Source organism: Thunnus albacares, chromosome 19 (assembly GCF_914725855.1).
Source record: "Thunnus albacares chromosome 19, fThuAlb1.1, whole genome shotgun sequence".
Taxonomy (NCBI): domain Eukaryota; kingdom Metazoa; phylum Chordata; class Actinopteri; order Scombriformes; family Scombridae; genus Thunnus; species Thunnus albacares.
The window spans coordinates 6,460,935-6,476,647 of record NC_058124.1 but is presented as its reverse complement, the minus strand read 5'-3'; the positions used below and the strand labels follow the sequence as shown (position 1 = coordinate 6,476,647).

The window sequence follows — 15,713 nt, the reverse complement described above, 5'->3', positions numbered from 1 at the left end:
CTCTTTAATGCATTCCTCACATATCCTAAATAACCAGAAATGAAGAAACAGCCCACACATGCAGCTTTGAAACACATAGGTATATTTCGATTTCAGGCCCAACAGAACAAACATGACATCCTCATGTGAGGTTTTCATGCAACATAAAATTGGGAGGAAGGAAAGGGGGGTTAAGGAGGAAGAAAGAAGGGGGTGTATTTATCCAACACAAGGTACCAGATCATCAGAGGCAGTGAGAATAGAAAAGGATTAAACTGTAGTTCGGGGTCTAGCAACTGTTGTTCCTTATCCTACCAGCAGATGGCAGTGACACTATAGGATCCCAAAGCAGAGGTGCGGCTGGTTAGGAAGCTCCTGTGCAAATGTTTTGTACAAGTTAAATCGGACCTGATGTCATCTGGCTACAGCTGGACCAGCACAGCTCTTATTAGGCTCTCGCTGCTAGTTCACTCTGCCACCATTACACAAAGAAATTCAGTTTGTGAGGTAGTGAAATGTCTGATACACTGGGCCTGTATCGGGCTTTTAAAAAATCTGACATATCTGGTATGATTGAGTTTCTTCTCTGACCAGCTACAGCAAAGTTATTTTTATCTCACATGGCAGACAGAGCAATCATCCAAGTGTGATATAAGTGTTCCTCAACTCCCACAGTGTGTAAAGTGAAGCCTGCATGAACCTGCTTTATGGAGCTGCTAACCCACCTGAAGTAATTACATTAGTCTGGGTTTCAATGGAGTGTTTCAAAAGGCCTTTTTAACATCATAAATTTATGGAATAATTATATAATAAAGATCACGAATCCTCATTCCTTTTCACTGAGCAGGGGTAAGATAAGAGCACAGAATGTTGAATATCAGCTTTGCTAAACGTGGTGGAAGAAGTACAGAAACTATTTACTTTGGTAAAAGTAGCAATATCATAATATGAATATACTCCATCACAAATAAAGGTGCTGGATTCAAAATTTTACTTAAAATACAGAAGTATTGGCAGCAAAATGTACTTAAAGAATCAAAAGTAGTAGTGCTCATTATTGCAGAATGGCCCAGCTGATGTATTATGGTAATACTGGATGAGTATTAATGCATTAACATATAAGCAGCACTTATATGCAGCAAGTTTTAGTGGAGCTACATTTTAACTGCTTTATATACTTAGGGGTAGTTTTATCTATAAAAAATGATCATATACTATAAATTGAAGATATGTTTTGCATGTAAAATCTTAACCTGAAAAGTAACTTGTAACTACAGCTGTTAAATAAATGTAGTGGAGTAAATAGTACAACATTTTCAAAGTATAAAGTAGCTTAAAATGAAAATACTTTGGTACAAGTACCCTGAAATTGTTACATTCCACCACTGCTAGATACCAAAAACACAACACCAAAGAAATGCGAGCATAACAATAATAATTTAATGAGAACACAGAGATCCTTAAATGCTTTAAACTTATTAAACTGAAAACTGTGTTTTTGTCCCAGACTGTGTCTCCAGTGAGAACACTGAAGAAACGGTTGCTCTCTTGGATGAAGATGCATCTGAGTGTCTGCTTGTTTTTTCCAGTCCGCCCGATGCTTAGCTACTTCACAAACTGAATTTGCTGTGTATTTAACCTGCAGGATGGCAGTAGTGATCTGGCAATGAGGGCCTCCAATGGTTGCATGAGAGTGGTGCTACAACAAGTTGCTATGTTTACATGTGCACAGTATTGCAGATAGAGGCTTGTATTCTGGAGCGTGTTTTATTTAGTGTTTAAAACTCCAATAGCACACAGACTATAAATAGTTTAAAATCTTATATTTCATTTTATTTCAGAGGCTAATTTGATGCTTCGTCTCAAAACGATTCACTTTCTCGGTGTTACAATAATAAATCGCATCAATTAGAATAAATATATGAATTAAGATTTACACCACTGTACATGTAAACACAGCCACTGATTTCTGTCAGGTTACTACATACTGTATGTCCGGAAACCCTAAGAATTCAAATCAGACCAAGTATCTAAACTCGTTCCTTTTCTCATGAGACATATCCCTTCATCTAACTGCTCAGTAAGCAGACTAATCCAGGAGGTTATAAAAGCATTCAGCTAGAGTGATGAACAAGCCCTTAGTGAGTTCTCTGTCTGTCAGAGGAAAAGAGAGAAGGGAGGGTTTGTCCCAAAGCAAGACAAATGTTCAATCATGTCGACGTGTTTCTGGTACAGTGCTGAGGAGGCTGCAGAGCTACAAAAAGATACCGATGTGCGTTACTGTTTTTGTGGATTTTGTCGTTTTTGTTTTTTTTTACGCTGTCTGGTCGGTAGGATCATGCAGTATAGTGACAGGTTACGACTATCTTAAGTTTACTGCTCGTTGATAAAATACTTACAAATTAAGAAACAACACAACATGATAATACTGTAAAAGTCAGCCTCGAGCATACAGTGCATATTCACATGCACACACACATACACACACGCATTCAGATCAAATGCACAGCCATACTTTATAAACACATGGCGGCTCAAACGATATGTGCTACTGGTGTCATTGATCAAATGCATTATGGGATTTCCTTATACTTATCAACAATACAATTTGATATTCTCCTACGTTAACAAATCCCAAAGAGATCAACTTTAACTCACATTTTCTCTTTCTCTCTCTCTCTCTCTTTCTGTCACTGTAAACTAGATTATGGTCATCTTAAACATATCAAAGTGAAAGCACGATAATAAGAATAAAAATGAATAAATAAAACAACATGAAGGAGGAAAACAATATTATGTACAAATGAAACCATTTAAAATGTAAAAATCAACAAAATGCCAGTAGATATCAATAAAAATCCAATGGGATCTTAGGCCTTCTTTTTCTCAGCGAAAGATCATATAGCAGTAAAATCCCAATAATCCCCCAAAACCCGACCCCCACCCACGTCCACCCCAACCCACTTATTCTGATCAGACCAGGAGGCTACGCTACATAATACTGCCTTTCAATGCCAGAGAGTGTGCACCATACATGAAGACAAATGTACTTCATCTTATGATATACATAGACATACAGTATATACATGATATACAAGTGTGGTGGAGGAGAAACTGAGCGAGACGCTTCTCAAGATCATCACATCCTGCAAAAAAAAAAAAAAAACAAAAAAAACAACAAACATTCACACTTTGTCACCAGCTCCCTGGAAATCCGATGTTCCAGAGAGAGAGAGATATTCAGGAACATTAGCGGACCCCTCTGTCGACTGATCATTAAATGTATGCGTGTCCCTTCGTTTTTCCAAAATATAAAAATGAAAGTAAAATGAAAGTGATGACTCTTCTTAATCCTCCTTAAAATACCTCCATCCTCGCACAAACACACACACAGACACAAAAAAATGAAGATGATATGAGAGACGAGAACCATCATGCATTGATTTGAGTGACTGTTTCGATAGCAACGGAGAGGGTGAGGAAGAAGCAGTCGCGGCGGGGGGGCGGGGAGGGGGGGCGGTGGGTTCAGAACTGGGAGGCCGAGCTGGGGTCGCACTGGAGTAGCCGAACAATGGAGGGGTCGCTTTTGGCACCTTTGATAAACTCCTCCAGGGATAATTTGCCTGCAAGGTAGATGGAGAGAGAAAACAAGAAAAGAAGCTATTAGTTCGAAGGACGGTGCATGAAATGTTCTTCCCTTGTTACAGAAATGGGATTTTTTTTTCAGTGATGAGTAGCATAGAGGATTATAATTTGAAATTTTGTAATTACATTACAGTATAACACACGCTAGCTGTTGATGGTCAGTAAATACCTACAAAATGAAGATGCAGCTTGTTGAACCAAAACATTAAAGCAGTAGCAGCAGCAAAACAGTAAAGTGATGCAATTACCTTTATTTATGTAACAAATAACATATATGTATATTTAAAGTAACATTCCTAGCTCAGTTATTGAAATGGCTAGTTGATATGAAAGAAAGCAGGCTAACCAGAAAGATATTTATTCAGGATAAACAACCCACATATTCTATATATATAAATATATATTTTATATATATATAAAAAGAGTGAAAAGGTTAACATTTATTTATTAAGATCCCTTCCAGATGTGTGTTTTAAGACATATAGAAATACTCTGCTTTGAATAGTAATTAGTGTCTGATATGGTTGTTCCACAAAAAAGTTCAATTACCTCATTACAAAATTCTCCCTCATTGAAAAATCCAGAATCTATCAATATCAATATACTGGACACAAGATGTCTACTACCTCACTATTAAGTCAATTCTCAGTGTTTGTGCACTGGAGGCTTCACTGGAGTTTCCACATCACACTTGTGCACACAAGTTGCATACTGGTCCATGACTGGCTCAAAACTAGTTGTGATGTCACAAATCCTGCTCTTAGGTACACGCCTAAAACTCAGATTTAAGGTGAGCACAGAGAAACTTTCCTCCTTCAGCAGATGAAGGTGAAAACAGTCTTCTAGTGTCAAACTCTGCACAGTGAAGCTCAAACATCACAGTGAAGTAACAATAAGATAAACATATTTTTGGACTTAAGGGGGACTTATGTTGTAAATGATGTTTTCTTTTCTTTTGATTGTGTATATGTGCGACTGGATCATGTGTTTTGATGTTAGATATATAACAGTGTCTTTTCTCTACAGTAAGTGTGATGTGTCAAATGTTTGACCTGACACGGGAATAAAAACTAACATATTCTTTCAAGAAATCTCGTTTCCAACACAAAATGAGCACATTTCAAAGATCATCTTCTATAAACTGTCATATTCATCATCCATTCTTCATCCTCCCCTCCCCTCTCCACAGCGTATTCATCATGCCATTTTACCATTTCCTCCCCTCACCATCATTATTGAGGTCCATTTGTCTGAAGATCTTATCTGTCCTCTTCTCCGGCGTGGATTCATCCTCTGGCATCTTCATCACAGATGACACCATCTTGTAGATGGCCTGAGAGACAGAGCGTGAGAGAGGGAGAGAAAGAAGGAGAGAGACAGGGTTGGTGTTTGGGTGGGGGTTGGGGTGGGAAGGGGGGGGAGAAAGACAAGTGAATTCACGCCAGCACTGGGACCCATTAAGACGACTCAGCAGGAGAGAACTAAACCACAACTGAACTGAAAAATAAAGTCACTGTAGCTTTCAAGATGCTGATAAACACGCTTTCTAAAGTCCACTTGATTCACTCACATTTGTTACTCCCCGATGCCAAGAGCTGCTCCTTGGGCAGCTTTCCCACAAATACCCACGCAGGATCTGTACGGCTGTAGCAGGCCAAACCACCATACTGTACCACAGAGACAGCTTGCATGTGCCAGCAGGGCAGGGGGGCTTACAAGTATAGCTTACTGTATTGATCTGATACATCTTTATCTGTTGACTGATACGACTGCCTCCTGTCCCCCTGATAGCATTAAACTAATTTCTGAGCATGGAAAAGCTTGGCGTATCAGCCAGCCTCAGGTACAGATCTACAATTAGCTGGGGTGCCCAATAAATCCTCTCCATAGGGAATATAGGGTGTAAAACAGACTGTACATCAGTGTCACAGCAGCAACCTCAGAAGGGAAGGTAGCTCGTACGAAATAAGCCCGCTGTGTTTTTCGGTACATCGGAGCAGCTTTAAAATTTTATTTCTTGGACTATAAAAGCGAGAGTTAATATTTTCCTCCATAAAAGGGTGATAACTGGATGTACAGTGAAAAATTCTGCCTTTCACATTTTCTGGACTTTTTTCCATTTCCGTTTGCATGCGGATTGAACAAACTGAGATACAACATGCTCACTTGAAATCTTGAGTGAACCAGGATAGCTGTTTCCCCATGCAGCCAGTCTTTATGCTAAGCTAGGCTAACCACTTTCTGATTTCAGGTTTGCGTCATGGATGTATTAAGAGAACTGTATAAAGCATCAGAGGCGAACCCCCGGAGGTTGCTCAGTGGCGCATGAAGACAAAATGCCACTTCCTGCTGTAAAGAAATTACCCGGATGAAAACATACTCTGCTCCTTTTCCCATTATTGTGTGCGGGAAAAATGGGCACCCACAGTTTTGCCACTATGTCAAATTGGCTTCAAAGCCCGGTGCTCTTCTGAGGGGCTTGGACTGCATACATGACATACAGACGTGAGATTGAATCTTCTTCCTTGTCAAAACCTGGTGCCTATATTACCCACAATGCAACACGACCACCAACAGTTCCATAAGAGATTCAGGTGTGTTGTGCTAGTAGCGGCTAATGTAGCTTTGAGCAGCTAACCTCAAACAGACATGAGGAGCTATAGATATCTGGTATCCTCACTTCTTTCTAACTCCACAGCCCCCAGATTTTTTGTTTTTTTCATTTTCAAATTTGTAGTCCTCAGCCCCAACCGATGCTGACTCAAGCCTCATCACTTGCAGCAATTTATTAGACTTGCTGCAGCTCCCTCTGGAACCACAAAAGGCTTTATACTACTGTTTTACATTTGCAGTAGTACTCCCCAAGACCTGTAAACAGACTTTGATATGTAAAATCCTGTGAATGTGTAAAAAGATATTTTTTTATCAAAGAACACATTTAATTTGAATATCTAACAGTGGGGTATCTTATTGCTCCAATGATTTTGTTATTCATATATATATTTATTAAACATGGCTGGAGTAATTCTGCAGCCCTGTCTTACACCTCTGTTTTGGGCCAAATCTCTCAATATTGCCAGTATTTACAGAACATGACAACATATGATTTTACAGATTATTTAATTATGTCATACATTTCTCTCTCCCTCAACCATTTTAATTTTTTAAAGAACAGACATATGCCAGATTAAGTAAAAAAACATCTCAAGAATCTACAAAGCAGATAGAAGTTATATATCTACTGATCAGGGTGTGAAGGGTGAAGATGGTCTGTTGTTCGATAATTTGGTTTAAAACAAATCTGACTTCCTCTATCATGACAATCTCTCTCTCTCTCTGTCTCTCTCTCAGTATACAATGACACAATGGGCCCCTCCTCTCATCCAGTGGTGCGTAACCTCAATGAGCTTGAGGATAATCCCAGTATTCTGCACACTCAGGGATAAACTCTGGTTAAATTTAACTCGCTAATCCATGACAACCCAGAGGCGCACACACCACACACACACACACACACACACACAAACACGCAGAATATACTGCGCTATCCCCAGCCCAATATCTCAGCATATGAGCATCTATATTTTCTTCTCTTCAATAGTGAAAGGATTACAAGCAGCACTAATGTAGTGCTGTACTTAACAGTGTCCATACAAACTGTTGCCTGTGCCAATATTAAGTATGTCTATTAAAGTCTTTACATATTAGCTCAAGCCTCCCTGTATGCAGTTAAAGAAATATATTAAGTTTGAAGAGAGCAATTATCATATCATATCTCTCTGTCTATGCAAAAGTCTATATGATTGGCTGGTGCAAGTGAAATGTACAGCAGTGGAATTCTGGTAAATTTGAAGGTGTAATAACAAAGAGATTTATGACATTATTTTGGGGTCTTCTGTCATCACATATGATTCATGTTCAGTCCCCATGTGACTAAAATTTTGGGTTGCTAAAAAACAGAAGGTCTGCATTACAGACTGGGGGCATAGAGTTTGAAAGGCATGAGTAATTACTGTAGAAAGAGAGGCTGACAAACAGATGCTATTAGTTGCATTATGGGAAGTGTAGGATCCAGCATTTTTGGAGCTTGATCAATACTAGACACTAAAAGTCAGTTAACAACTCTTTTATTGGCCACACTAGTGCTGTGGTTCTAGGGAGTGCATTATCATTTGACTGTTCCTAGCACCACCATGACGTTAACAATTTTGGATTTTGGTAAAATGTTTCAACATCTACTGGATGGATTGGCACAAAATTTTGTACTGACACTCAATGGTTCCTAGGAAATAAATCCTGTGGTGATCCCCTGACTTTTCCTGTAGTGCCACCATGAGGTTGACATTTCTCACTAACAAATGGGTGTAGTAACATCGGTGATCCCTTAACTTTTCATCTGGCGCCATCATCAGGTCAGAGTGCAATACTTTGGTCTATGACTAAATACCTGTAAAAGTAATGACATTCTCTCACATTATGTTTAGTGCTAATTAACAAGTGATAGCATGCTAACACGCTAAACTAAGATGGTGACCATGGTAAACATTATAACTACTCAATATTATTAGGATTGGCACTGTGTGGAAGTTAGCATGCTAATGTTAGCATTTAGGTCAAAGCACCACCGGGCCAAAATACAACCTCACAAAGGTGCTAGCATAGCTGTATACTGTGGTCTTGTTTAAAATCTGTTCCCCACTTTTATGATGGTAGATTACTAAATTGCTGGAGTACATCAATAAAATGTTTCCTAAATGTTTCCATTCAGTAAATGTTTCCACTGCTGTTCCAATGTGAAACAGCTGGTATGGAGTAATTTACAGCACTATATAACAGTACTAAATAACACCTGAGGCCTGAGGATGGCCAGCTACTACAAACAAACAACAAAAAGAAGATTATTTTCAAAATTAAAAACATCACAATTTATATTCCTGCATCCATTGCCCCCAACCAAACTTCACTACCCAGTGTCCTTTGCTCACCTGTACAATCTCCAGCATCTCCTCACGGCTGATGTACCCGTTTCCGTCCAGGTCATACATGCTGAAGGCCCATTTCAGCTTCTGCTCCAGCTTGCCCCGTGATGTCACACTCAAGGCGATGATGAACTCCCGAAAGTCTATCGTCCCGTCACCGTTGGTGTCAAACGTTCGGAAGACGTGCTCAGCGAACTTGGAGGCGTCACCATAGGGGAAGAAATTGGCGTAGATCTTCTTGAATTCCTCCACATTCAGGGTTCCACTGGGGCAATCCTTCAAGAAACCCTGGAGAAGAGAAAAAAGACGTCATGAGATAAGATGAGACAAGGGTGGAGTCCTTTTCACTCTCTCTTTCTTGTCTCCAGGACAATATGATACATGTCTATGATACATATTGATACATATCATTTTAAGTTACACCCTGTGATACATCCTGTCATAATTGACCCAAATCAAACCTTTTTAAAATCACTTCAGAACAACCAGGAATTGGATCTCTGTAACAAAACTTATACCAGTAAATGTTTCATTCATGCAACACTTTATTCTGGACAGAATGAAGAAGTACTTTCTGCCTGGACCAGCCACGGACCAGCCCTATAATCAATCAGTGAATGTCTGTCACTGATTGACTGACTGACTGACTCACTGAGTGAAGAAGTTACAACATTGGTCGGCCGGTCCAGTGTTTCCCATTAGACAGTTTCAATTACATCCTCATGGGGCATTTACAGCAAAGACCCTGAGTGAGTGAGTGCAGCCCTGAAATAAGTTTAAGTTTACACATTACTGACCGAAGCGTCTCACACGGAGGCTCCAACACTGACAGGAGCCCCAACCCGCAGATACAATGAGACGCGACAGATCCATGTTACCAGCCTGCACGACGGCTAGCAGCTAGTGAGCATGGCTAGCATTGTTAGCATAGCTGTGCCGTGCTGTGTGTAGCCTATAGACTGTATAAAAATAAGGTGTAGCCGTGGTGTTTCTGGTTTAACAGCACCGTGTTGGGCAGATGACAGGTGTGTTTACGGTGTTTGTGTGCACTGAAAGATGTCACGGCGCAGAGCAGATATAAAGTCACACAGCTGACAGACTGTTAGCCTAGCATGCTAATCCTACGATGCTTAACCATGTCAGGTAATATGATACTTCAGCACACTTTAACAACAAATATTACTACGACCACTACAGAAAATTGCAGATGAATGCATTTAATATCCAGGAATTCACATTATAGAAACTATCACTGATTGCTCTATAACAAATTGACCACAATTATGCACATTTACCATACACAGTCCAGCCATATAGTCTTGTGGAAGAGAAATTTAGTCTTGGATGGTTGAAGGCAGTTCTATCTACTTTTCAGGGAGTCACAATTGATAAAGCCGCATTGTGCTTGAGAAGAAAAGGTAGGTAAAAGTCATGTCAGTCTTGGTCTTTGTTCAGCAGAAATAAAGCTCTTTTTTTACAAAGGCCTTAAGATAGGGGCAGCGAGGTGGCGAAGTCATTGTTCTGAGTTGAAGGCTGGAATTACTTTTTGATCATCTTATCAAATATTCTCATAAGTGAAGGTGGAAAGTGAACATGGCCCTGCCCCTAATAAAATTTCATTGCCAGTGTCTGACATTTTCTGTGAGAGTGCGTCACTTTTAGAAGAGGCTTGCTGACTCAAAGAAACAGATTTATTGCTGAAAAATACCCCCAAAAAAGTGCTGGATAAATTCAAAGAGACTGCATTCTGTGGAATATAATAACAGTTTATATGACATCTCCAGCATCCAGGAGCTGTTAATCTGCTGAGAGTGAACACCATCATGACCAATGTCAGTGTGAGGGAACCCAGGGTCAGTGAGGCTTAAGTCACAGGTCAGGGAGGTGGCAGTTTAACATGAATAGCTCTTATTCAGGACAGCTCACACAGCTGTTCCATAGGTCTAATCCACACATAAAGCCATATAGCCATTACACAAACACACATTCATGCACACAAGATGAGATAATTCCTGCGGTCAGGTCACTGCGGCACTTCATCATGCCCAGATCTAATCTGGTCTCCCCAGTGGATTAACAGACTGATGGCGGATGGTGCTCGGCCTCGGATGGAGACAAATAGTCAGATTGCAGGCTGCTGTCAGTGTTACTCATTACTGTTGAAACATGACTGTACAGAAGAAGGAAGTATTCTGAAAGATTCATTTTTGAATAGGAGCACTGAACTAAGCTTATTGCTCAAATATGTAATTTCAACTGTTCTAATTGATCTATTGTACTTGGTGTTCATCTGTGTTGACAAGTGCTAACAAGTGTTATTTGTCCTTGTTTGGCAGTGACTGAAGTGTTAAAATACCTCTAATGGATGTACAAGTTAAACAACACTATTATACTGTACTGGTGACCTTTAAACTCAGAGTTAACACACACACTTTGACATTATCCTCTAAACAACAGTTTCCTGTCCTGTGAGTGATCAGTGGAATGCAATAGAGCAGATTTTCACCTTAATACAATCAAAGGATTGAGACTTTTCCCCCTGACATCTCTTAAATAAACCTGAGCAGTGAAGGAAGATAATGACAATTTATTCAGACATTCTGGTTTGGGAGGACTGATGTAATTAAAGTTTTGAAAAAACTCAAATTCGATATGATACTTTCAGAAGGTGAAGATAAAAGGAAAAAATTTAATTGCTGCATTTAATTTCAATTCATGCAGTGCTGTAATAGGTATTCAGATCCCCTTTTTTTACTTAACTAAAAGTAGCAATCCAACAATATAAAAGTAGTCAAGTACAATTAAAAGTCCCGTGTTCAGAATTGTACTTAAACCTTTTTTTTGGTCACTTGGGGGTAGCAGAAACAAGCTGTGAACACAACATTAGCTAGCATTAATGTTAGCTAATATTTGCTTATTTACACATCCACAGAGCATTCCCATTACCATTCATTTGGAGTCATGCTTTTTGGCCACCTGATAAATCTAAGTCCAATATTCACTCTGTTTTAACTCTGTTTGGTCTCCACCAACTCCTGAGGGAAATATCTGACACTAGCTTCTAAATGCTCCACAATGTTCACCAGCTAAGTTTGCTAACTGCTATCTGCAGACACAATACAATCACTACTGCGTTTCATTCACTCAAGTGCAATTCTAAGTATTTCATTTTTTATTACAACTTCTTTGTCTCCAACCTTTATAGTTACTATGCTATCATGCTTCATTGGTAAATGATAGATGTTCATAATGTATACAGTATTCTATTTTAGTTACATAACTATAATATGCATCTGTTCTTGTACTTCTGATGCTGTGACACTTGAATTTCCCTGTGTTGTATTAATAAAGTTTATCTTATTAAAATGTAAGCAGCATTTTTATGTTGTAGCTGTTCGATTTGAACTACTTTATAGACTTCTTGGTATTCATAACAGTTCATGTATACATACATGGGATGATTGCATATTTTGTATGTATAATCTTAATATGCAAAGTGACTGTTAACTATAGCTGTCAAATAAATGTAGTGAAGTAAATAGTTCAATATTTCCATCTGAAATATTGGGATATGAGGTAGCATAAAAGGGGAAAGACTCAAGTAAAGTACACTACTTAATTCCTTTCCATTTCTGAATTTGTAGTACAAGTGGTTTGTACAACAAATTCAAACAAAGTCTGGAAACTCTGTTTGCAGTGTGTCTGTCTACCTTGTACCACTCCTGCAGCTCGTGGTCAGAAAACTCTGTATTCTCCCGGAGGTCCTGCAGCATCTCTGGCCGCAGCTTGCTGTTTTGTTTCCCCATGGCAACGGGACAGGGCTCTGGGTTTCCTTGACAACAGCAGTGACTATAGCACTAGCCAGGCCGCTTTTCACACCTGTCAATCAGAGATAAAGAAACAGAAGGTCAGCAACAATTCAACTGAGAACAGGTTTCATACACTTTTTCTAATAATCCAATTCAAGCACTTTTCAAGCATTTTCAAGGTGCATTTTCAAGATTTTCCAACACCTTACGGCTGTGGTAAAATGATTATTTCACTTCCTTATCACATTAAATCAGATGTTATTGTGCTATAAACAACCAAAATTATATTTAGTGAGAACATTCTACAGAAGAGAGACGAATTAATAAGGAAAACACAGTTTTAAGTTTCAAAACGTGACACCGGCCCAGTGATTTATTATGAAATTGCAATTACAATTTCAAGCAGTGTCAAGCTCTTTATTCAAAATCCAAGCACTTTTCATACCTTGAAAATATCACATTAAAATTCAAGCATTTTCAAGGATTTCCAGCACCTGTACGAACCCTGAGAGAAGAGAATGAACTCTGGTGACAAACGAGAATCAAAAAGGTTTTGGTAAGCAAACACTGGCACGTCCCTAGAGTCACACTACAATAGAAAAAAACAATTGGAGGGTAGAAATCATAAAGCAACACTAGGCACAACTGACTGTCAGCCACAGTTGGAAGTAGAAGAAAAAGCACTTAAAAACCGAGTTGGTTAAATAGATGGTACCATTACCAGACAGCTGCAATAGACAGAAATTGAGTTTGTGCAAATCTAATCACCAAGCAAACAATAGATAAGTAACATAAAGCAGTTTCCTGCAAGACGTTGACAAATTGATCACATGACTTTGAGCAGTCACACAATGACTTTCTGCATTTTCAAATAAAATCAAAGTGAGCCTTGTATTACATACTGTCACAGTATTGTGTCCCAATCCCCTTGACACGGGATGTTATGCAACACAGCAAGTCTTTAAACTGCTGCATCACATTCGCAAAACATTAAATAATCCTGAACGCACCCCTGTGACGTCTAGCCCACTGATCACATTTATGGGTTTATCTGGCCAGCTGTGTGTTTGTGTGTCAAATCAGCTGTGTGGTGTGTGTGTCTGTGTACGTGTGTGTCTGTGTGTGTTCAGATCTCCTAATCTTCATCTCAACTCCACATGCCTACAGTAACAAAACACGATTTCAGTGATGCAACCATGTAGTGCAACCATCATTATGAAACAGAATCCCTTAAGTTATTACTTTAAAATCCTATTCATTTACCCATTACTAATGATGTAATTAGGGTATTTGTGATGGGGTTTAAGGGTATAATTAATGAATGAATTAATGGATTATAATATACTCAGGTATTTTATTGATTCTAGACTTGGTTTACCTTTTTAAATGGACAAAAATCATAAAAGTGTTCCTTTATTTGCATTTATTTGTACTTGAAAAAGTTTCTAATTTTTCAATCAAGGTGAAAATCAGAAATGGTTTTTCTTGAGTTTTGGGGCCAATTTTTAAAATGTTTTTTTTTTTTTTATCCCCCTTAAAACCCTTAAATAGTGCATATAATCCATTAAAAAATCTTAATATGTACTCATCCACTTATGATTTCCATGTTTGGTGACCCATGAAGTTGCACCTGAATTGAGAAATTAAGGTCTTTTAAAAGGTGCAAATTAAGTAGTACATGTAATGTTATTTTGTATATTTTAAAGGGTTTTTATCCTTTAAAAAATGGTGAAGTTTTACTTTTATGATAAAACCAGTGAAATGTTCATCTGTTACATGCCAAATTGTAGTGTAACAAGCAGCAAGAGCGCAACCACAAGTAAAGTTTTGATTCAAAAAGTCCACAAACTGACTCATTAATGTTAGTTACACAATAAAATCTAGTTTAAGTTTGCTAACATTAGCTAACATTAGCCACCATAAGCTACTGGTCATACCAGACCAAGTAAGGCTGTAACAGCAAAACCCAAGTGTACTGAATGGAGTAAGAGTGTTTTATTGCCTTATGACTCAACTTTTACTTTGCAAGAGAAAGAATGTTTGTGTCATTTGTTTTTTTCCAAAATGATATACTCACTTTAATCTGTGCATATACTGTTTCGAATACAATCCCCTTAAAATATCATAATTTACATTTGAAAACACTTCAGGCCTTTGTGTAAATTATTTAGGTCTTTGGTGTGTTTTCAGGGTAAATTCAGGATAAATTCTTGGTATTCATAGTGCATGTAGAGAAAACTTGTGCCCTCATTTATTAATTAATGTTACTACTGATATGACACTGTTAATATTCTGTGCAAAAAAAAAGCAACAAACTTGTGCTTGTTAGTTTTCTACCATATACTAGACAATTAATTAGCTTGTGTTCATCCACCATCAAAGTGGTTGCTTGAGTGTAAGTGTGTGTGAATGGTGATATAAATTACAGTATCACCAGGGCTTGAACACATCTGATGTGTCTTGGCCGACCTTTCCGAACTCCAACCTCTCCTCAGTCATGCTGGGTAATTACACCAACAACTTTATGCATGTGTGTGAGAAAGTGAGAAGAAGCACTGTTTGTGTTGTATGAACTTGAGAAAGTCATACTGTATGTGTGATACACATAAGATGGACGGTGTTGGTGTTGCAGGTCTTTATCTCTGCCTGGCAAAACAAAACCCACATACCTGATTGTCTCTTAACTCAGCTAATACAATTAGACTTATATTAAGTCCCTTATCCTGAAGGCATTAGAGTAAATGCTTGTACACTGACAGCAATGTTTGCAGCCAATTCCCGAGCTACTGAAGGGAGAACTATAGCCATCAATTATGATTTCCTTCTCTCTGCTTGGTGAGTAGTGAATACTGCACACTCTGAGGATTAGGAAACCTGGCATAAAAAAAGCTTAGACCTAGACTGTGTCTAGGTATGATTTGCTGAACTGCATTGTTGTTAAAATGCTCAATTGTTCACATCTTTCCAAAAAACACATCAAAAGAAGAACATCTTTCTTTATATTTCTGTCCTATTAAACTGACAGCACACATCTCATTTCATTTGTTGAGTAATTTCATGATCCACATTTGACAGATACAGTGTGTCCTTTTTGTGATTTTTTTCCTTTCTTCTCTAGTGTCTACATGTGAAATGGTGACATATTATCCTAACATTTACAGTTAATGTCACTAATAAGTGGTTTAAGTGAACACATTTTCTCCTTTTTTGCTCTACTGCGCAGCACAGGTCAGTAAGTCCTTAGCCCAATACACAGTCTAAGGACAAAGGCAGCCACAAATGACTTTCTCCTCAAGGAGTA

At 38.5% G+C, this 15,713-nt stretch overlaps 1 protein-coding gene across 4 annotated transcripts in view; it reads right to left on the bottom strand.

Annotated features, from left to right (window-relative positions):
• Window positions 1–59: 59 nt before the first annotated feature.
• Window positions 60–15,713, bottom strand: part of LOC122969750 (hippocalcin-like protein 1) — a 45,434-nt gene continuing 29,780 nt past the window's right edge. For 2 of the 4 annotated variants that reach the window (XM_044335712.1, XM_044335714.1), the window contains exons 2-5: window positions 12,314–12,482; window positions 8,610–8,891; window positions 4,852–4,957; window positions 60–3,602 (exon numbers count right to left, since the gene is read on the bottom strand). In XM_044335712.1, coding sequence (XP_044191647.1) covers window positions 3,505–3,602; window positions 4,852–4,957; window positions 8,610–8,891; window positions 12,314–12,409 — 582 coding nt within the window. In that variant the 5' untranslated portion in view covers window positions 12,410–12,482 and the 3' untranslated portion in view covers window positions 60–3,504. Of the gene's footprint in view, window positions 3,603–4,851; window positions 4,958–8,609; window positions 8,892–9,898; window positions 11,993–12,313; window positions 12,483–12,857; window positions 14,447–15,713 lie in introns of those variants that run through there. The other 2 variants (XM_044335713.1, XM_044335715.1) reach the window with 2 other exon arrangements.